Source organism: Anolis carolinensis, unplaced genomic scaffold, assembly GCF_035594765.1.
Source record: "Anolis carolinensis isolate JA03-04 unplaced genomic scaffold, rAnoCar3.1.pri scaffold_10, whole genome shotgun sequence".
NCBI classification, from domain to species: domain Eukaryota; kingdom Metazoa; phylum Chordata; class Lepidosauria; order Squamata; family Dactyloidae; genus Anolis; species Anolis carolinensis.
The window spans coordinates 25,734,455-25,758,744 of record NW_026943821.1 but is presented as its reverse complement, the minus strand read 5'-3'; the positions used below and the strand labels follow the sequence as shown (position 1 = coordinate 25,758,744).

The following is a 24,290-nucleotide window of genomic DNA, read 5'->3' as shown; positions in this document are numbered from 1 at the left end:
ATATCATTATAGGGTAATATTATTAGTAATAATAATAATATTACAGTATAGTTGTATAGTACAATCTAGTAATATGCTAATATTGTGCTATGCTAATAATATAACTTATTGTATGTACATATTATTTGTAAGCCGCTCTGAGTCCCCTTCGGGGTGAGAAGAGCAGGATATAAATGTAGTAAATACATAAATAATAGAATAGAAGCCGAGGCACCTAATTTTACCACAAAAAAACTGGGAAAACATTGACTCCAGTATAAGCTGAGAGTGGTAAATTTCAGAAATAAAAACAGATACCAATAAAATGACATTAATTGCGGCCACAGTAGGTTGAATGTTTTTGAATATTTACATAAAGTTCAAATGTAAGATAAGACTGTGCAACTCTGATCAAATCATTATTCTCATCTTCTTCAATATAAATGTACTTATGTATCCTTTTAATAATAATAGAGTAAAATAATACATGTAATAATAATAATAATAATAATAATAACAAATACAGGAAAATAATACATGTAATAATAAATAGAGTAAAATAATAAATGTAATAATAATAAGATCAGAGTGAAATAATAAATGTATTAATAATAATAATAAATAGAGTAAAATAAATGTAATAGTAGCAACAATAATAGAGAAAAATAATAAATGTAACAATACCAATAATATTAGAGAAAAATAATAAATGTCCCATATATTCTCGAGTATAAGCTGACCCAAATATAAGCCAACCAGGATCCTGACCCGAGTATAAGCTGAGGGGGGCTTTTTCAGTCTTAAAAAAAAGGGCTGAAAAACTAGGCTTATACTCAAGTATATGCATTATTATTATTATTATTATTATTATTATTATTATTATTATTATTGGATATGTACCACTAAGGAGAGCAGCTGCAGTGGTGTGGCAAGTGCAACCACTAATCAGAACTTGCTGATCGGTAATTTGGCAGTTTGAATCTGCAGATGGGATGAGCTCCTGTTGTTAGCCCCAGCTTCCACTAACCTAGCAGTTCGAAAACATGCAAATGTGAGTAGATCAATAGGTACCGCTTTGCCAAGGGATCTCCAAAAAGGGTCACGCTTCCAAATGGCGATGGGGATTCTGGTTTTCCAAAAGTTTATGACAGGGGTCCTCAAACTTTTAAAGCAGAGGGCCGGTCCACAATCCTTCAGACTGTTGAGGGGCCGAATTATCATTTGGGAAAAAAAACCGAACAAATTCCTATGCACACTGCACATATCTTATTTGTAGTGCAAAACAACAATAACAATGAAAGAACAATACAATATTTAAAAATGAAAATAATTTTAACCAACATAAACCTATCAAGATTTCAATAAGAAGTGTGGGCCTGCTTCTGGCCAATGAGATAGGTTAATTAGGATTGTTGTTGTTGTTGTTGTTGTGTGTCTTCAAGTCATTTCAGACTTTGGGCAAGCCTAAGTCCAAAATTATTTATTTATTCATTTACTACATTTATTTACTACATTTATATCCCACCCTTCTCACCCCAAAGGGAACTCAGAGCAGCTGTATGTACATACAATATATTATATTATTAGCATAGCACAATATTAGCATTATACTATATTGAACTATACTATACTGTAATATTATATGTAATATATAACATATAATTAATATTATTATATGATATTATTGTTAGTATTGTATTGTATAAAATGATAATATTATCAATATTATATGTATATACAATATATTATATTATTAAAACTGATATAAAATATTATATTATAAATGAGGGCGGGGGGCCAGGTAAATTACCTTGGAGGGCTGGATCCGGCCCCCGGGCCTTAGTTTGGGGACCCCTGGTTTATGATCTCTAAAAGTCATGCCTTTCCAAACACAGCTAGTCCAATTTATTGAGATTCTAGGATTTAGGGTTTTCTTAAAAGCATCCTTCCTAAGATCTGAAATGTACACGCTACGAGAGGCAATGTTTGCTCTGAACCGAGAAGGGAAGAAGAGCAGTTGTTGGGTTTTTTTAAAAAACCAAGAAGTGGAGTTGGTGCAAAAATAGAATCTGACACTAATGGTTGTTTGAAAGGCGAGCTGTTTCCTGATGCAGCTCCTGCCAAAATGCAAACAGACCCGGAAACACCTTCAAGGCAGCCCAGGAGCAGCATGTGGCAAAGGCAAGAACAGCCAGGCCGAAAAGACAGGCCAATGCAACAAATTGGCAAAAGCACAGATACATGAGTCAAATATGTATCTGAGCCTATGAATGTATCAAACAGTCTATGTGTATGCATGGACATAAGAACACTAATGAATATGCATTGGCACATCTTTGTTCCTTACAGTACAGAGAGCAAACCAGGGATATCAGTCTAACAACGGAGAAACCCAAATTGCCTTGCATGAATACTAGTGAATACAGTAGTCTTACTTATCCAAGCTAAACAGGCTGGCAGAACCTTGGATAAGTGAATATCTTGGATAATAAGGAGGGATTAAGGAAAAGCCTATTAAACATCAAATTAGGTTGTGATTTTACAAATTAAGCACCAAAACATCATGTTATACTACAAAGGGTGGGATACAAATAAATTATTATTATTATTATTATTATTATTATTATTATTATTATTATTATTAGGAGGGATTAAGGAAAAGCCTATTAGGTTATGGTTTTACAAATTAAGCACCAAAACATCCTGTGATACAACAAATTTGACAGAAAAAGTAGTTCAATACGCAGTAATGTTATGTTGTAATTACTGTATTTACGAATTTAGCACCAAAATATCACGATCTATTGAAAAACATTGACTACAAAAATGGCTTGGATAATCCAGAACCTTGGATAAGCAAGTCTTGGATAAGTGAGACTCTACTGTACTTAACCAGAGGTGGTTTGTGATGTTTATGTTGGTTGTTATTCCTTTTGTGTTATTGTCTTTGCTTCTCTCATGTCCCTGCATGGAAAACTAGGGCTGTCAGATGGGAGCTCACCCCGCTCCCCAGATTCAAGCTGCCAACCTTCAAGTCAGCAGTTCAGCCGGCACAAGGGTTTGACCCATTGCACTGCTGCAGCTCCACCTCTAAGTAACACGGTGCAAATGCCTAGGTGCATTGAGCAATGACATTACAACTTGAACAGGCTTAACTTAATGTGTTCCACAGATGTATCAACCCCACTGGCCTAGCTTCCAACAGGCCTCACAACCTCTGAGGATGCCTGCCATAGATGTGGGCGAAACGTCAGGAGAGAATGCTTCCGGAACATGGCCAGACAGGCCGTTTTGCAGCCATGGATTTGACCAGCCACAAATAAATAATCCCTAAAGCAAACCTTGATCTTGGTAACACCATTTCCCCATTGTATATAACTGGAGCATCCAATTTGGCATCTACTGTGTTTCCCCAAAAATAAGACAGTGTCTTATATTAATTTTTGCTCCCAAAGATGCTCTAGGTCTTATTTTCAGGGGATGTCATATTTTTCCATGAAGAAGAATTCACATTTATTGTGGAACAAAAAAAAATAAACATTTATTATATACTATACAGTAGTTGTTATCATAAACCAGCATAACCAGACAAACTGTGAATCCTATCAAGAATTTCTTGTTACTACCAATATTTCCATGTACAACACTCTATGGTACGTACATTTACCAATCCTGGATGCTCTGGTGTTCTGTTCGTTGGGCATGCTTCCAAACAAAAACTTTGCTAGGTCTTACTTTCAGGGGAGGCCTTATATTTAGCAATTCAGCAAAACCTCTACTAGGTCTTATTTTCTGGGGATGTCTTATTTTTGGGGAAACAGGGTATATGCTATTTGGACATATTTTCTTTGTACATAGACCAAAGTGGTTCCTGTTCAAAGCGATCCCTGGTCAAAAAAAGGTTGGGAACCACTGCTGTAATGCAAACATTGGGTGAGCTGACACCTTGGCCAGTCCGCCGTTGAGTGGAACTCATGACAGTTGGAGTTTGTGGAGAGATAGATCCCCAAAACCAACGTTTCCAAGCTCTGCACGATAGTGACTTCTCATGTTGATACTGTAAATCAGGGGTCCCCAAACTTTTTAAACAAGCGGCCAGTTCACGATCCTCCGGACCGTTAGAGGGCTGGACTAGAGTAATAATAGTAATAATAATAATAACAACAACAACAATAATAAAAAGAGGGTTGGAAGAGACGCTTTGGGCCATTGAGTCCAACCCCCCTTCTGCCTTTGTGCACCAAAAGCACAAGCAAAGCACCCCTGACAGATGGCCACCCAGCCTCAATGTTACTACTACTACTACTACTACTACTAATAATAATAATAATAATAATAATAATAATAATAATAATAAAGATGGTTGGAAGAGACCCCTTGGGCCATTTAGTCCAACCCCTTCTGCTTTTGTGCACCAAAAGCACAACCAAAGCACCCCTGACAGATGGCCACCCAGCCTCAATAATAATAATAATAATAATAATAATAACCCTAACCCTAAACCAAGTAGCTGTCATCACAAACCAGCATAATCAGACAAACTGTGAATCCTATCAAGAATTTCTTGTTACTACCATTATTTCCATGTACAACTGGTATGTACATTTACCAATCCTGGATGCTCTGGTGTTCTGTTCAGCGGACAAGCTTCCAAACAAAAACTTTGCTAGGTCTTACTTTCAGGGGATGCCTTATATTTAGCAATTCAGCAAAACCTTTACTAGGTCTTATTTTCTGGGGATGTCTTATTTTAGGGGAAACAGGGTATCAGGGACCAGATCCCAGCAGATCCCAAGGTCCGGCTGTACTTACTTTGCAATGACTCTTTGTCTCCTGGACCTTTTCCTTCTGCGGCTTTTCGGGGTATCTTTTGGTCCCACCGAGGTTGAGCCGTTCCCCGTTTCTTGCGTCCGCAGTTCCTTGAGGTTGGCCTCGCTTTGTGAGAAGAGTCGGGAAAGCCGTCCCCGGAGGCCTTCTTTCTTGGCCATGGATGGGTCCTTATAGGCATCTAAGGGGGAAGAAGTTCTGGAGATCCACCTCCAGCCAAGGCGGACCCGGTGGCTGTCTTTCTGTAGCCAGGAGCGCTTTGCTTTCGCCTCCGCTTCCTCCGCCTCGGGAGTCCCACCTGCCTGGGAGGATCCGGGTGCCGAAGGTGTGACACCTGCCGACAGATCCAGGCGTGCCAGCCCTGAAGCGCGGCCAACAAACAACCCGGGAGCCTAATCCCCATTGAGGAAGGAGGGCACCTATGGCCCAGCCGCTCCTCTTCAAACCAGGCCAATGCCGGACCCTTGGACGTCTCCAGAGCCCTTGCGGCCTGCAAACAGGGAAGGCGAGAGAGGACTTTGGAGTGAAGGTGACCGGAGGAGATTAGAGCAGGTGAGCTCCAAGATTAGCCAAACAAGGTGGCTTTTTAGCCAAGGTTACACACACCTGGGAGGAAACAAAGCAGGCCTCTGGAAATAGAGAGAGGAAAAGCCACTCCTGCATCACTCAAAACAAAGGCAAACAGGAGTGGGAATACCGAGGCCAAATCTATTTCCTTATTCAAATCGGCCTTTGAACATGGAAGCAGGGGGGGAACTTGATGAGCACATTTTATTCTTTCCAAACAGGTGTGTGTTGTTTAAAATGCTTTTTATATTGTTTTAGGCGCCTTCATTTTAATTAATTGTGTTTTTAAACTGTTTTGCAAGCCGCGTTGGATCACACTCCAGGAAAAAGAAAACATACAGTAGAGTCTCACTTATCCAACACTCGCTTATCCAATGTTCTGGATTATCCAACACATTTTTGTAGTCAATATTTTCAATATATCGTGATATTTTGGTGATAAATTCATTAATACAGTAATTACTACATAGCATTACCGCGTATTGAACTACTTTTTCTGCCAAATTTGTTGTCTAACATGATGTTTTGGTGCTTCATTCGTAAAATCATAACCTAATTTGATGTTTAATAGGCTTTTCCTTAATGCCTCCTTATTATCCAACATATTCGCTTATCCAACATTCTGCCGGCCCGTTTATGTTGGATAAGTGAGACTCTACTGTACAAATAAATAAAACGTGATCATGTAGGCCCCTTCTACACTGCCATATAAAATCCTGCTTTAATCTGGATTATATGGAAGTGTAGACCAGGTATAACAAACTTGGGACAGGCATACAAGTACAGTAGAGTCTCATTTATCCAATACTCGCTTATCCAACGTTCTGGATTATCCAACGCATTTTTGTAGTCAATGTTTTCAATACATCGTGATATTTTGGTGCTAAATTCGTAAATACAGTAATTACTACATACCATTACTGCGTATTGAACTACTTTTTCTGTCAAATTTGTTGTATAACATGATGTTTTGGTGCTTAATTTGTAAAATCATAACCTAATTTGATGTTTAATAGACTTTTCCTTAATCCCTCCTTATTATCCAACATATTCACTTATCCAACATTCTGCCGGCCCGTTTATGTTGGATAAGTGAGACTCTACTGTATTTATATTCTGCCCTTCTCACCCCAAAGGGGACTCAGGGCGGATCACATTGTACACATATAAGGCAAACATTCAATGCCATATAACATAAAACAGAGACAGAGACAGACACAGAGGCAATTTAACCTTCTCCTGAGAGGATGTTCGATTCCGGCCACAGGGGGAGCAGCTGCTTCATCACCCACTGCGACGGCACTTCCTCATTCCAACGGCGACTGGATGATTTTTATGGAGTCATAAATTAGTTAAATTAGCCTCCCCAGTTTATAAATGGTACCTTAATTTCCTACTTGATAGATGCTATCAACTATCTAACTATTTTTCGGGTTGCTAGGTCAGCAACGAGCAGGGGCTATTTTTAATTGTTGAGTGCTCACCCCACCACAGGCTGGCCTCGAACTCATGACCTCTTGGTCAGAGTGATTTATTGCAGCTGGCTGCTCACCAGCCTGCGCCACAGCCCGGTACTGCCTTTTATTATCCTAAGGTGGGGACAGACTTTTTCTTTATCAAGTTTGGAAATGCATGAGGATGTGGGTGAACTACAACTCCCAAAATCGTGGGTCAATCCTCCCCAAATCCCACCAGTATTCACAGTTGGTCATATTGGGTCTGTTTGCCAAGTTTGGTCCAGATACATCATCAGCTGGGTTCCGTGCTCTTTGGATGTGGGTGAACTACAACTCCCATACGCCAAGGTCAATCACCCCCAAATCCCAACTATATTCACAGTCGGCCATGTCGGGGAGATGGGGCGAGATACAAGAAGTTATTATTATTATTATTATTATTATTATTATTATTATTATTTTATTATGACACAGCAAACAAGATAGACATGCTGGATTTCATATCACAAAATCACAAGTCGAACACTTCCCAAGTGTCTAGGACTGTGTGATGTATTTTCGGATGATGCGTGCAGATCCCAGCATCATCATCATCATCATCATTATTTATTATTATTATTATTATTATTATTATTATTATTATTATTATTATTATTACTGTATTAAGGGGTTGCGGCATTTGAAAGGTTGAGACCCACTGCCAGGAAGGAACATGTGCCCAAGAAAGAAATGAGATGCACAGCAAGCAAAGCATGATCCATAACCTTTATTAGTTTCCACCCTTTTCCATATAACTAGTACAAAAAACGAGAACATGGGGAGGGAATTTAAAAATGCAGTGTGGGGATTTGTGATGCCACTGCAAGACACACTCAGCAGGACGGCTGCTTTTTCGGACGGGGTCCTGCAGCCCAGACAGGCTCCTTGTCCCTCCAAAATTAACAAAAATATCCAAACCAACGCCAATATAGTCACCTTCCTTCCTTTTTTCCCACCCAAACCCTCCACCCCACTCCCCACTCCCCACATTATGAAAAATCAAAAGTTTGACACAAAACAAAAGCTTTGGTTGCTAGCAGTAAACACGGAAGTTACATTCGTTTTGTCTCCTAGAACACACGTAGTCCCGCAAGACGGCGTCGTTGCCCCCCCCATCCCTCCCACCCCAAATACATTCAGTGCACCCACTCCCACAGAGACCCTGAGAACAGGACTAGCCATAGCCAGCCCGCGATTCGCACTGTTTACATACCCGCCCAATGCATAGTGTCCATTGTGGTCTGAATGGCCATGGCACTGACCATCCCGAGAAGCGATTCGTTCCTAAAGACCACGGCAATGCCCAGAAGCTCTCCTTGTAATCGTGAGGTCCTGGGATGAGGACCTTATTAAAATCTCTTCCAGATTATTTCTGCAAGTTAAGAATAAATCTAAACAATATTTCTTGGTGTTGCTTTCGGTAGGGCGAGATGACCGCTTGCAGACTAAATCGCGGTCATCTCGGAAACCCAAACATCCTGGTCGTAGGAAAAAAAAGAACCGGGAAGCAATGCACAAAAACAGAGCTTGGAAAGTGACTTATTTCAGAAGAGGAATTCACAACAACACCCATAAACTATGTAGTGCAAACTGCAGATACGTCAGGGCCGGCGACAATATCGCCTGCTACGGAGCCATAGCCAAGCTTTGAAAATTCGCCGTTTTGTCTGTATCACAACTCACAAAATCCTTTAAACAGTCACAGCCATGTAAGCTGGGAGTTGGGATCCAAAAAAGTACATTTTCCAAGCCCTGGGTGTTAGCATGTCACGGTTAGCATGGTCTTTAGAGTACCTTTCTTCTTCCCGTTCTGGTGCAAATACCTATCACATCCTTTGGCTATTATTAATCCAGTTTGTAAACAATCGTCAAGAAGGAAACCGGAAAGATTTACATAAGATTTACACGTTCTAAACATCTAAAAGGTGAAGGGAAAACAATGCTACATGATTTTTTTTTAGTTTCTAAAAGACTGATACAAAACTAGAAGGGGCAGCATAGTCACCTTTGGCTATTCCCTGGGAAAGGGTTTCTCTTTTTTTTGGCAATCAGACCAGAGCAAACTACGTCACCCGTTGGTTGCGTCCTACCGCATTGCATTTGGTCCCATTGATATATAGAGAAGTTGTCCTGAGGTAGATATAGTAGAGGTTCCCCTGCCGCAAGGTCAACATCAACATTCCCACCGTTATGATTTCCGAAAGGCAGGAAACAAACAAAGAGGACTCTCGGCTTCCAAAAACGGATCTGCGCTCTGGGATTCTCTGGCTTGGCTCTGCAGCTCTCCATAGTTCTAGGTTTTGATCATGTGCCTTCAGTGGAAAGCTTTTATTGGCAAACAACTGTAGTCCATACATCAAAAGAAAGCATTAACCAAACTCTTAAGTTGAGCTAATGATTGAGTTGGTGTCATATTTAGCCATATTTAAAGGGCCAGCACAAAGGGAGTAATGTTGGTTATATCTAACCCAGTTCTAATGAATTCAGTTCCGAGATATTTATATATATATGAGAATGACAAGTGAGATCTTTCTCTAAATGGGCTGCATTGCCATATGTATATACTGAACATGTATGTGTGTATAGCTATTTATATATATATATATACACATACACACACATACACATATAGAATGGGCTTCATTGCCATATGTATATATAGGACGTGTATGTGTGTGTGTGTTAATTCAGTTGGTCATTGTGGCCTTGTTTTATACACACACACACACGTTGTGAGATATATATATATATATCTCACAACAAGTGAGATCTTTCTCTAAATGGGTTGCATTGCCATATGTATATATAGAAAATGTATATGTGTATAGCTATACACACACACACACATATAGAATGGGCTGAATTGCCATATGTATATATAGGACGTGTATGTGTGTGTGTGAATTCAGTTGGTCATTGTGGCCTTGTAATTATACATTGTGGCCTTGTAATTTTATTTATATATATATAAATATATATATATATATATATATATATACACACACACACACACACACACACAAACACACACACATACAAGTGAGATCTTTCTCTAAATGGGCTGCATTGCCATATGTATATACAGAATGTGTGTGTGTGTGTTTGTGTATAGCTAGAGAGAGAGAGAGAGAATGAGCATATATATATACACACACACACACACACACACACATATACGTATGTATGTATATGTATATATGTATATATGTATGTATAGTGTTGTTGAAGGGTTCACAAGGTTGTTGTGTGTTTTCCGGGCTGTCTGGCCATGTTCCAGAAGCATTCTCTCCTGACATTTCACCTACATCTATGGCAGGCATCCTCAGCGGTTGTGAGGATGCCTGCCATAGATGGGGCCGAAACGTCAGGAGAGAATGCTTCTGGAACATAGCCGTACAGCCCGGAAAAAACACAACGACCCTAGAAAGATCGCGCAGGATACTTTCGGTCCCGCTTCCAAATGGACAAAAGGGGAAAGAAGCATAAATGAGAATACTGGAGACGTATCTCAATCCTGCGCTGAACTATAACTCCCATAATTCTGAAGGGCATCAGGTTAGGAAAGGCTGAGCGCTAGGCTTTGGAAAGCAGAGCTTCGTTTTTGAAACTGAGAGTCCTTTTTTGTGCCATTGATGTGGACAATGCTGGCCAATGGGGATGAAAGCCGTGCAGTTCCCACCTGCTCATCCCTGAGACGCGCTCAAATACCTGAGAATACATTGCAGTTATCGTGCCCTCCTCTCGCTTATTTTTCCTCTTAAAGATTAAAATATACAAAAAAAAATACAAAACAAGAATTATTTATACTTTAAAAAAAAAATCAATTAAAAAAAAAAAGAAAACGAACCCAAAGATACGTCATACACGCACGTCGTCGTCGTCGTAGTGCAGAGGTTCTTCCACTTTGCGGCTTCAGAGCAGGAAAAGTCCAGCTGTCCGCACGGGAGCAAAATAAATTAACGGCCGAGAAAGCAGGCAGGGCGAGGGGACAACGGCTCTTGCCATTCAGAACGAGGAGAAGGAAGACCGAGGACCCTTGTGCTTTACGTGGATACGGGTGGTCATCCGGATGCCCCAAACAATTAGCCAAATTCCAGTGTGTGTCTATATGTGTGCGAGTTTCAGCCGTAATACATACATACTAAGAACATACATGGGAAGCGACTTTGCAAAAGGAATCCCAGGCTTGTGATGGTTGTAGATATCTGGCTCGAGACAAGAAATGTTGACTTATTGTTTCAGATACACAAAGTATTACGTTATTGTCGATTATGAAGCATCAAATGTGTTGTTGTACTCTCAATGAGACCTGAATATTATTTATTAGGAAGGTTCGATTCAGAACTTTTTGCAGACCGAAATAAAGACAAATTATTTACCTATCTTGCTACAGCTTCAAGAATGGTTTTTTCTCTTTTCTTTTTCTTTTCTTTTCTTTTTTTTTTTACACCACAATTTTTCTCTTTTCTTTTTCTTTTTTTTTCTTTTCTTTTTTTTACACCACAAAGAAGATTTGAAGGTCTTATTACCCCTTTTTATTTTATTTTTTCTCTCTCTTTCTTCTTAATTAAGTTCCTATATTTCCTACTTTTCTATTTACTTAGATTGTTCCCCCACTTTTATGTAAAAGAAATCTAGCTCTTCTTTAATAAAAATTATTATTAAAAAAAAAGAATGGTTTTTGCGAAAAGGTGGAAGACGGACACAATACCAGACATGAAGGAATGGTTCATTAAAGTAATGGAAATAAAGGATATGGATAAATTAAAAATTTTGTTAAAGGAAAACACCGGTAGCGGACTAAAAATGACTGATTGGTCAAATTTGGAAGATTATCTGAAGAAAATCTAAGGACTTGAGAGGGAAAGAATTTCATATTTTTCTTTTTTGGAACTCTATTAGAACTTTTTCCCCTCCTTTTTATTTTCTTTCTTTTTCTCTCCTTCTCCTATAAGGGGTCGTATACCTTCCCTACTTTATATATATATATATATATATATATATATATATATATATATATATATATATATTCTTTATTAGTTTTAACAGAATAATAAAAAGCAAAATCCCAAATTGGGCAAAAAAGAAAAGGAGAGAAAAGGTTAAGAGAAGAAAGGATGGAAATGTAAAAAAAAAAAAAAGAAAAAAAGAGATTTTTAAAGGTGAATATAAAAATGACTTCTCGGCAGTTTCTTCAAGGTAATTTGCCTTTTCTTTCTTCCTTAATTTCTCCTTAAATTCTAACTCCTTTTCTTCTTATTTCCTTCTCCTTTCTGTTGAGGTTATCTTTCTTTCTCTTTATATTTTATCTTTCCTTTTCCTTTATCATCTATTTTTGCATCTTTCTCTCACCTTCCCTATTTTTTTGTAACCCCATCCCACCTGTTTTGTCTTTGTTTTAGTTTTATGTTAGTTTACAATGTAATCAATAAAAATATATAAAAATGTGTTGTTTTACGACAAGTTTATTACTTATATTCACAAATATGAAGGTACACCTTATCTCTATCATGAAGGAATGCCGAACATTCATTCATATTGTGTATATAAGTCGTAAAACAATACATTTAATGCTTCAAAAACAACAATAACATAACACTTTGTGTCTCTTTGTTTTGCTCACGTTTGGAGACCTAAAATATAGATGAATTTGAGCCTGGAAATCATTCCCACAAGGCCTTGAATTATTTGGGGACAGGGGCGTTCCTGCTAGTTAACATAATCCTAGTTACTATATCCGGACATTATTGATGTTATTTGGGTTTTAATTCCTTGTTAATTGATTTATTATGTTCTCATTGCTATATGGTTTTAACGGCTGTGGTATTGGAAACCGCCCTGGGTCCCTTGAGATAGGATAGTATATAAATAAAGTTTTATTATATATTATTATTATCATGGCTCGACCTTAAAAATGATTTTAACCAGGAGAGAATATAATACAATTAATGCAGGCTTCCTGCCTTACAACCTAATAATACCAAACTGGAGATATTTCCAATACTTGGGAGCAGAAAAGGAAGTTTTCAGCAAATGTTGTATAAGTAACAACACTGGCTGAAATTCCTTCTTCTAGATCACCATTAAAGGTATGTAATTCCTTTTGGCAGGTCTTTGATCGTGATTATTTTTTACTAAATCAGATTTTGTTACACTTTTCATCACCTGTCCCTAAGATATATATATAAGCTCTTATCTACCCTTAAATATGGATTAAGATCAGCCTTGCCATGATCGATGTTTTCTGCTCCTTAGTATCGAAAGCTGTGACTGTGATAATTTTTTAACTGAAATCGTTGTTTTTATCTATGATGTATTATTCGTTATATTTTATTGCATGTTGTTCTGCATTTGTATTTATTTCAGAAACCGCCCTGAGTCCCCTCGGGGAGATAAGAGCGGTATATAAATAAAGTTTTATTATATATTATTATGATAATGGCTCGACCTTAAAAATGATTTTAACCAGGAGAGAATATAAGACAATCAATGCAGGCTTCCTGCCCTACAACCTAATAAGGCCAAACTGGAGATATTTCCAATACTTGGAGCAGAAAAGGGAGTTTTCGGCAAGTGTTGTATAAGCAACAACGCTGGCTGAAATTCCTTCTTCTAGATCATAAATAAAGTTTTATTCTTATTAACTGTCTCCCAACTATATTAGGCTAAAGGAAATCACACAAATATAGACACACCGTTGGCTTTGGGCTTTTGAAGATATGTTTCCAAATTGTCTTTGGTTACTGGGTGAAGAAAATGTGTTAGACGCCCATGATCCTTTCGGAAAGGGACCTAACATAATACGGTGCCCGAATTGTGCCCGAATCAGCACCCATCATCCCTGAATTTCCCCGTTTTTCGTCCCCGCCGTGGGAGCTGTTGGCCCTTCCCGCTGCCTGCCCTCCCTCCCTCAGTCTGGGGGCAAAGGCTGGTCCCTGCTCCCCCTTTTTTTGCTGACTTGATGCCCTGAAGCCTGTCCAAAATCCGGCCGATCCCTAAGAGATTTCCCGGCGTCATTCCCGGGTTTCCGGGAGCAGCGGCGAGCGGTGCAGGTCTTCCTCCTCCCGGAAGTATCCCGGCTTCCCCTGAGAACTGGGCGACTGCTGCGTCTTGGCCGGGCAGTTGGCCACCATATGGGCGATGCTTTGGCAAAAGTGGCATTTCTTGGGCTGAGGCGGGAGCTTGCACTCCTTAGCGTGGTGATCCAGGCCTCCGCAGTTGTAACATCTGGGAAGAAGGAGAAAACGGGGGGGGGGGGGGGGGGGGAGAGAATAATAATAATAACAATAATAATTATAATTATGTTTATTTGTATCCCGCCACCATCTCCCCCGGAGGGGACTCAGGGCGGCTCACAGAAATATCAGATACAAAACTGTAACGAAGTGTGATTTTTTATTTACAGATGCCATGTTTAAGTGTGTTTTAAAAAGGGTTAATATTTCAGTTACTCTGCACCATGAGTTGGTTGCCAACTGCATTTAGCTGAAGAGAGAGTTTGAAAAGAAACTCAGTCAGTCAGTCCGTGGTCAGAGAACCACAAGGAAGGTTGATTTTAGAGTCTGTGTTCTGTTGAGACACAGGGAAGGCAGTTGATTCTCAGTTGGAGAATCAGGGAGACTCAAAGGTTGGATTTTGAGTCAAGTTTAAAATAAGTTTGGTGACTTATTTTAAGGTAGTCTGTTTCCAGATAAGGAACAGATAGGCTGTGATTGAAATTCACAGGGTGACTGCAGTTTAGAGCAGTAAAGAAAGAAGTGACATTTTAGGAAGTTTGAATCACCTCATTCTGTTATTGCAACTGTTAATCTAAGTGCCTCAAACAAGAAGAGAAGTTATTGTAACCATTAAGCTTGTGCCTGAATAAACTTGTTATTGTTCTTTCAAACATCCAAGCCTCTGTCATATATACACACATCAAGAATAAAGAAGAAGAAAGAAAAACCAAGATTTAAAAGTCTCCTCTCTAAGTAGCCAGTGGCTAAATCTTCCAATAGTGGTGGCAAGAGTTGATAATCCCCTTAACATTTTAAATAAAAACATCTTTATATTGGTGGCAGCGGATATATAATATAAATATAATTAATAGGAACTCCTCCACATCTCCGCAATCTGTGTCAGAGGTGGGATTTTTGGATTTCTGACGTCTCCACAAAAACAATAACAATGTACAATACATCAATGAACAATAACATGCACTCGTTATAATATTTAAAACGACCAAAAAAATGAAACACACTTACTAAAAACATAAAAGTAAAAACAGTGAGGTTGTAATGATAGATTAGCAAAGCGCACATTATAAGTTGCAAACTCAGAAACATAGATAAAATGCCACAGATTCGTTCGAGGTCAATTTAGGATGAGAGGAGCCCTGAGCTAATGTCAATTAACCAGGAGAAGTGCGACCAATACAAGAAGGTCGAGGAATATAGTTATGATTATGATGGGGATGGGCGATCTTAAACAAAGGCCTGGGTGAAAAGCCAGGTTTTTAAGCTCTTCCGAAATGAGGACAGGGGAGTAGGTCACAGCTGTTATTGGAGAAACCTCAACCATCTAATTTGTGAGAGAAAGCAGAAATAACTACTCAAAAAGTTATGATTATCCATACCGTCGGAACATCATTATTCACAACACCCAACAATTACCATCACTAAACCACGGTTAAATTAAGCTCCTCACTTGGGGTGGGAAATGTGAGACTTGTCAGAGTAATGGTTAATGTAGTGAAATGTTAAAGCTAGAGTAAGTGTGTTATGTTCCGGCAAGTATTCCAGGAGAGGAATGGTTAAGTGCACAGAAGTAGATTTACTGCCAGGGGACATTGCCCGGATGTTTTGACGTTTTTTACCATCTTTGCGGAAGGCTTCTCTCATGTCCCTGCATAGGGAGCTGCAGCTGACAGAGAGAGCTCATCCACGCTTTCTACGGATTCGAATCAGTGACCTTCAGGTCAGCAACCCAACCTTCAAGTCACCAGTCCTGGCAGCACCGGGAGCAAAAATGTATCAGAACGTAGCCCCAGAGACAGGCAAACCTCCATGACCCTGCTGGAATAATCTCCTACCAATAGGAAGGTTAGGCAAATCCCTCTGGCTATTTCCCAAGACAGATAATTCTCAGGTTCATTGTATATAGGCAAAGGTAAGTGTTGTTCAGCAACCCAGCCTTCAAGGCATCAGTCCTGCCGGCATGAGAGTTTAACCCGCTGCGCCACCAGAACCCCCAGTATGACCTAGATCCTTTAATAAGCCAAATTTCGAAGCAGAACTAAAGTGTGTGATTGTGGAAGAACATGGTTTTCTCCCAAACCAAGAGCACAGATCTGTTCATGGGTGTGTGACAAGCGCGTGGAATGAATGAAAGAAAGGTAAATACAAATACCGCTAGAGGGCAACCTTGCACCACTGTCACGCTGTCAATAACCAGTGAGATCCGAGTTGTTTACAACTCTTGAGGAACTGGCGGGAGAGAGGGATGCATGTGTTGAAGATAAGTTTAAGACAGCACTTCCTAGTTGGGGTCCAATTGGTATGTTGGACTAAATCTCCAATGCTGATGGGGATGATGGAACCTGAATAAATGCATCTAGCAGGCATCCATTCGGAGAAAGCTGGCTTATGATCTCAAGACCATAGGTAAGCAAAGAGACCTCCAACCATCTAGATAGTCTCATAAGACCATCAGTAAGGAAAGGGATCCTCTAAGGCCATCTAGATGATCTCATAAGGGCATTAGAAGACCATAGATAAGGAAAGGGAACCTCAAAGGTCATCTAGATGATCTCATAAGGCCATTAGAAGACCATAGATAAGGACAGGGAACCTCAAAGGTCATCTAGACAGTCTCATAGGACCATAGGTAAGGAAAGGGACCTCCAAAAGCCATCTAGTGATCTCATAAGACCATAGATAAGGAAAGGGACCCTCAAAGGCAATCTAGATGGTTTCATAAGACCATAGGTAAGGAAAGTGACCTCCAAAAGCCATCTAGATGGTCTCATAAGACCATAGGTAAGAAAAGGGACCCTCAAAGGTCATCTAGACAGTCTCATAGGACCATAGGTAAGGAAAGTGACCTCCAAAAGCCATCTAGATGGTCTCATAAGACCATAGGTAAGAAAAGGGACCCTCAAAGGTCATCTAGACAGTCTCATAGGACCATAGGTAAGGAAAGTGACCTCCAAAAGCCATCTAGATGGTTTCATAAGACCATAGATAAGGAAAGTGACCTCCAAAAGCCATCTAGATGGTCTCATAAGGCCGTAGCTAAGCAAAGAGACCTCCAAAGACCAAGCAGACTTAGGTCAACCCTAATTCTAAAGTTTAGTACAGGGGCCAGTTAAATGACCTTGGAGGGCCGCATCCGGCCCACGGGCCTTAGTTTGGGGACCCCTGTCTTAGAACAATATTCATCCTACTCTATGCGCCAAGAGGGAATTATCTCTCAATGGTAAACCACATCTTTCTAGGTTTGCTAAGGACTCAAGGTAACAAAAAAAAAATACTCGAAAGAACTACTGCAAGTCGGAATGGATTGGACTGAGTTGGGAAAACTCCTCGATGGATGGCGCCTCTCTTCCCCTTTTCCTCGACCTCGCGGCACAAAAGGCGAAGGAAGGGAAGGGGAGAGGAGGCGATGGATGGAAAAACCCCACTCCTCCTCCTCCTCGGCCGCCGGAGCCGAGCGCCATCCAGCAAACACATGTTCACAGAATGGGAGCATCGGTCCATGCTATTCAGCCCCGGGTGTTTCTGACCCCTGACCTTTCACTTTGAGTTTTTTGCCCTTTCCCTGGAAATTTGCATCTGCTGCTCATTCAGAAAAACAATGTCGAAGGAAGAAGCACCGCGGGCAAAGAAAGGGCCGCCGGCTCATCCCCAGCTCCAAAGAGCCACCGTACAGCGTAGGCTCTTCCAGACTTTTCGGCAATGGATTTTAAGTTCTGGCGTAAGATAGTTCGCCTTTAAAGCTGCAAGCATGCAAGTTTCAATCAGGGTGCAATCTCGCCTGTATAGATAGCCAGGGGCCCATTCTTTAATAATAATAATAATAACAACAACAACAACAGCAGCAACATGCCCTGGCAGAATATGTAAAGCAAAGTGAAGAACCTGCTTTGATTGAAGTCAAAAATCGGAAACTCCTCAAAACACAGCAGAAAAAAAAACCAGTACAAGAAAACCGCACTACCAACTAGAGCTGACAGCTGGCACAACAAAACATTGCATGGAAAGTTCCTTGACAAAACTGAAGGAAAAACTGATAAGGAGAAGACCTGGCTCTGGCTCACGAATGGGACCCTGAAGAAGGAGACAGAAGGCCTGATCCTTGCAGCCCAGGAGCAAGACATCAGGACAAAGGCAATTCAGGCCAAGATCGAAAAATCAGCTGATGACCCAAAATGCAGACTGTGCAAGGAAACTGATGAAACCATTGATCATATCCTCAGCTGCTGTAAGAAAATCGCACAGACAGACTACAAACAGAGGCACAACCATGTACTATATTTCTCCCACCCTGGATATTATTCCACTGATATATATCAACCCCACTTGCCAAGTGTCCAAGAGACCTCACAACCTCTGAGGATGCCTGCCATAGATGTGGGAAAACTCACAGCATTCCGTATAATAATAATAATAATAATAATAATAATAATAATAATAATAATAATAATAGCAGACTCTGCAAGGAAACCAAGGAAACCATTGATCATATCCTGAGCTGCTGTAAGAAAATCGCACAGACTACAAACAGAGGCACAACTACGTGGCCCAAATGATTCATTGGAACTTATGCCTCAAGTACCACCTGCCAGCAGCAAAGAACTGGTGGGATCACAAACCTGCAAAAGTATTGGAAAATAAGCACGCAAAGACACCGTGGGACTTCCGAATCCAAACTGACAAAGTTCTGGAACACAACACACCAGACATCACAGTTGTGGAAAAGAAAAAGGTTTGGATCATTGATGTCGCCATACCAGACGAAAAACAACAGGCTGCATGGTCAATATTTTCTCAGCCAAAAAATAAAATCTACTAAACTACACCTACAGCAGACTTGCAAAACACTCAACTAATTTCAAAACACCCTTCTTGCCTGGGTACGTTTCCAAACGTTAGAGAAGACCCATGTGGACACGGCCTTACCGATCTCCTTTTGACCGGCGCTTCTGGAGGTTCTTCCCCTTCGGTCTCCTCTCGCTGCCGATGCAGAAGACGCCTCCCGGGCCGGTGACTCGGATGGACTCCAGGCCTTTGGAAGACTTCTTGAAGGTGAACTCAACAGCCTCTCCTTCTTTCAGGCTGCGAAAGCCTTCCATGTGGAGCTTGCTCTGGAGACCGGAGAAGAAAAGGCAAAGAGGAGAAGTCAACTATGGAAGGCACCACAAGCCAGAAAATAGAAGACTTTTGCAGCTATAGCTTTGGCTCTGCAAAGTGAGATCACAAACACCACTTTGTGCCAAAGAGGTGTGGAGGTGAGGAAGACCCTCAGAAATTGGTCAAGTTTAGATAAGCCAAGATATATATTCTTTGTTTACTGCGCCACGCTTTGCAGCAGACCTTTGGTATGTGTACAGCTATTTTGCCTTTCTCATAGCTATGATGAAAATAAACTTTGCTTTTGTACTCTCACAAGACTAGATTTTCTGTCTGATTGCCTCCTGTGCCAGAACTATTTTTGAGATAAATTGCCTTATACTATAATGCTAGTTAGGAAGATGGGGCCAAGGGACCTCAACATAGGCTACTTTCTTCTACCAGGCATGGGCAAACTTCGGCCCTCCAGGTGTTTTGGATTTCAACTCCCACCATTCCTAACAGTTTACCGGCTGTTATTGTAATGCTTGAAATTTAGGGGCTGAAGGACAATGCCCTACTACTACTAGTAGTAATAGTAATAATAATAATAAAAGACATAATAGACATTAATAATTAACAGGCCAGCAGAATGTCTATTATTATTATTATTATTATTATTATTATTATTATTAATAGACATTACTGCAAAAGGCCACCCTACTGGGATCTGTGCGCATCATCCGAAAACACATCACACAGTCCTAGACACTTGAGAGGTGTTCGACGTGTGATTTTGTGATATGAAATCCAGCATATCTATCTTGTTTGCTGTGTCATAATAAAATAATAATAATAATAATAATAATAATAATAATAATAATAATAATAGACATTATATTTTTGTAATACAGTACATGCAAACTTAAAAGACGGTACAGTCTCACTTATCCAACATAAACAGGCCAGCAGAAAGCTGGATAAGCAAAAATGTTGGATAATAAGCAGGGATTAAGGAAAAGCCTATTACATGTCAAATTATGTTATGATTTTACAAATTAAGCACCCAAAACATCATGTTTTACAACAAATCAACAGAAAAAGCAGTTCAATACATGGTAACATTATGCAATAATTACTGTATTTATGAATTTAGAACCAAAACATTGCAATGTATTGAAAACATTGACTACAAAAACATTGACTACTAAAAGACCGACTGCGTTTGATAATACAAAACGTTGGATAAGTGGAGGTTGGATAAGCGAGACTTTACTGTAATAATAATAATAATAATAATAATAATAATATACTTTGTGTTGTTGAAGGCTTATGCAGTAATTACTGTATTTATGAATTTAGCACCAAAATATCGCAATGTATTGAAAACATTGACTAAAAAAAAATTGGCTAATATCGAATTGACTACAAATAATGATAGAATTGTATAAAATGAACGTACAGTGGCAACATTGTTGGAAATTAAATCCACAAAAAGTTCAATCCTTGCTACCTAGAGAAACAGCTGTGGATCAGGATGGAAGGAAAACTGCGTTGGATAATCCAGAACGTTGGATAAGCAAATATTGGATAAGTGAGACTCTACTGTACTACCCTGGGTATTATTCCACAGATATAGAAACCCTACTTGACTAGTTTCCAACAGACCTCACAACTTCTGAGGATGCCTGCCATAGATGTGGGCAAAACATCAGGAGAGAATGCTTCGGGACATAGCCATGCAGCTGGGAAAACTCACAGCATTCCATATTATAATAATGCATTTGCAGAAGCAAAGACAATTAGAAAATGCATGCACTAGGGCACACACATCTACACGGAGGCAGGCATGCCTGCACGCACACCCTTCAACTAATTAAAACTCAATCAGCTTCATTGAAAGTCTCGATTGAACTGTCATACGTGTAACATCTGCAAAGGGCCGGGATCAGGTCTCCAAGGGCCGCTTCCCGAGCCCTCCATTCCTCAGCAATAAAAATGGATCAATGAGCTTTTGTTGTTGTTGGTTGGTTGTTGTTTTCCAGACACACATTGCTCCGTTTTTGGGGGTGCAGGGTATGGTTTGAGGGAGGAAAAAAGAGCCTCCCCGCAATTCTCACTTCCACAATACGTTTCTCAAGAGATGGTTTTGTAAACATTGGACAAAACAGAACCCGAAGTCTCATTTCCTGCACAAATTTGATCCTCGGTATCCCAAAATCAGAACAAATGGGTTATAGCAGGGGTCCCCAAACTAAGGCCCGGGGGCCGGATGCGGCCCTCCAATGTCATTTACCTGGCCCCCACCCTCAGTTTTATAATATATTGTATATACATATAATATTGATAATAATATTAAAATGTAATACAATATAACACTAATATTAAAATGTAATACAATATAACACTAATATTAATTTTAATATTACTAATATTACTAATAATATTACAGTATTGTGGTATAGTTCAATATAGTAATATATAATGCTAATATTGTGCTATGCTAATAATATAATATATTGTCTGTACATATAATTTGTAAACCACTCTGAGTCCCCTTTGGGGTGAGAAGGGTGTGATACAAATGTAGTGAATAAATGCAGTAAATAATAAATAAATAAATAAATAAATAAATAAATAAATAAATTTTAGACTTCGGCTCACCCAAAGTCTGAAATGACTTGAAGGCACACAACAACAACAACAACAACAACAACAACAACAACAACCCTAATTAACTTGACTATCTCATTGGCCAGAAGCAGGAGCACACTTCCCATTGAAATCCTGATCAATGTATGTTGGTTAAAACTGTTTTTATTTTTAAATATTGTATTGTTCTTTCATTGTTCTTGTTCTTGTTGTTGTCGTTGTTTTTGCACTACAAATAAGACATGTGCAGTGTGCATCGGAATTTGTTTGTATTTCTTTTTCAAATGATAATCCGGCCCCTCAACAGTCTGAAGGATTGTGGACCGGCCCTCGGCTTCAAAAGTTTGAGGACCCCTGGGTTATAGGAATGGATGGATAGTGGAAAGGAGGCTGGATTCGAACTACACACAGCTACAAACCCGATACCATCTGCTTTGAACTGAAATATATATATTGCAGTGTGGACTCAGATAACCCAGTTCAAAGCAGATATTATGGTGAAGCCATAAGCCAGAAAATAGTAGACTTTGGCACCCATAGCTTTGCCTCTGCATATATTATATTAGCTTTATATAGACAGTGTAAGCGCTTTGTATGAGCCAAAGTAACAAAGTAAATAAGTACAGTAGAGTCTCACTTATCCAACACAAACGGGCCGGCAGAACGTTGGATAAGCGAATATGTTGGATAATAAGGAGAGATTAAGGAAAGGCCTATTAAACATTATGATTTTACAAATTAAGCACCAAAACATCATGTTAGACAACAAATTTGACAGAAAAAATAGTTCAATACGCGGTAATGCTATGTAGTAATTACTGTATTTATGAATTTAGCACCAAAATATCATGATATATTGAAAACATTGACTACAAAAATGCGTTGGATAATCCAGAATGTTGGATAAGCGAGTGTTGGATAAGTGAGACTCTACTGTAGTAGACTTTTGCATCTATACCTTTGCCTCTGCATATATCATATTAACTTTATATAGACAATGTAAGCGCTTTGTATGAGCCAAAGTAACAAAGTACTGTATATACTCGAGTATAAGCCTAGTTTTTCAGCCCTTTTTTTAAGACTGAAAAAGCCCCCCTCGGCTTATACTCAGGTGAGGGTCCTGGTTGGTTTATATTTGGGTCAGCTTATACTCGAGAATATATAGTACATTTATTATTTTTCTCTATTATTATTGGTATTATTACATTTATTATTTTTCTCTATTATTGTTGCTACTATTACATTTATTTTACTCTATTTTTATTAATAATATTACATTTATTATTTCACTGTGATATTATTATTATTACATTTATTATTTTACTCCATTTATTACTACATGTATTATTCTCCTGTAATTATTATTATTATTATTATTATTATTATATGTATTATTTTACTCTATTATTATTAAAAGGATACATAAGCACATTTACATTGAAGAAGATGAGAATCATGACTGGATCAGAGTTGGACAGTCTTATCTTAAATTTGAGCTTCATGTAAATATTCAAAAACATTTAACCTACGGATGCCTCAATTCATGTAATTTTATTGGTATCTATTACCACCCTCGGATTATACTGGAGTCAATGTTTTCCCAGTATTTTGGTGGCAAAATTAGGTGCCTCGGCTTATATTCAGGTCGGCTTATACTCGAGTATACACGGTAATTTTTATCTCGGCTCATACTGGAGTCAATGTTTTCCCAGTTTTTTGGTGGTAAAATTAGGTGCCTCGGCTTATATTCGGGTCGGCTTATACTCGAGTATATAGGTTAATTTTATTGGTATCTTGGCTTATACTGGAGTCAATGTTTTCACAGTTTTTTGTGGTAAAATTAGGTGCCTCGGCTTATATTCGGTTTGGCTTATACTCGAGTATATACGGTAATTTTATTGGTATCTCGGCTCATACTGGAGTCAATGTTTTCCCAGTTTTTTGGTGGTAAAATTAGGTGCCTCAGCTTATATTCAGGTCGGCTTATACTCGAGTATATACGGTACATGCATGCAGATGGGTTTAATCCCTACTGTTGGGATCCTGCTGCTTGAGACAAATTAAAGCTCGGGTCTGCTCTGAGAGTCATTGAATTCCTTTTAAAAGTAACTTCCCCAGCTCTGGTCATGAGCAGTACTTTTGAGATAATTTCCTATGCAAAGAATTTGTCTCTGCTCAATAAATAGGATAAATCTTCAACTCATCTCTCCGAGAGATCGGCATATCTGTCCATTCCTCGCATGGATTGGATCTGGCAGGGCTCAACAAGCCTGCTTTTGATGTCCGTCCGTGGCGTTCAATTAAATGATTTTCCAACTCCAATATTATGGATTTCACCCACAGGCACAGCTGCTTTCCCATGCGTGTCGATCTCCTGACGAAGCAAAGAAGGAAGAGCCCTGCCCTCCTTGGCACAGAACTATCAATAGCCAATCGTCCATGTACAGGAATCAACAATATG

General features: G+C 39.3%; 1 protein-coding gene across 1 annotated transcript in view; it reads right to left on the bottom strand.

Moving 5' to 3' along the window:
• Positions 1-13,109: 13,109 nt before the first annotated feature.
• lin28a (lin-28 homolog A) overlaps positions 13,110-24,290 on the bottom strand; it is a 37,820-nt gene continuing 26,639 nt past the window's right edge. Inside the window, exons 3-4 of the mRNA XM_062962743.1 lie at positions 19,028-19,212; positions 13,110-14,096 (exon numbers count right to left, since the gene is read on the bottom strand). Of these exons, the coding sequence (XP_062818813.1) occupies positions 13,883-14,096; positions 19,028-19,212 (399 nt within the window). The 3' untranslated portion in view covers positions 13,110-13,882. The remainder of the gene's footprint in view (positions 14,097-19,027; positions 19,213-24,290) is intronic.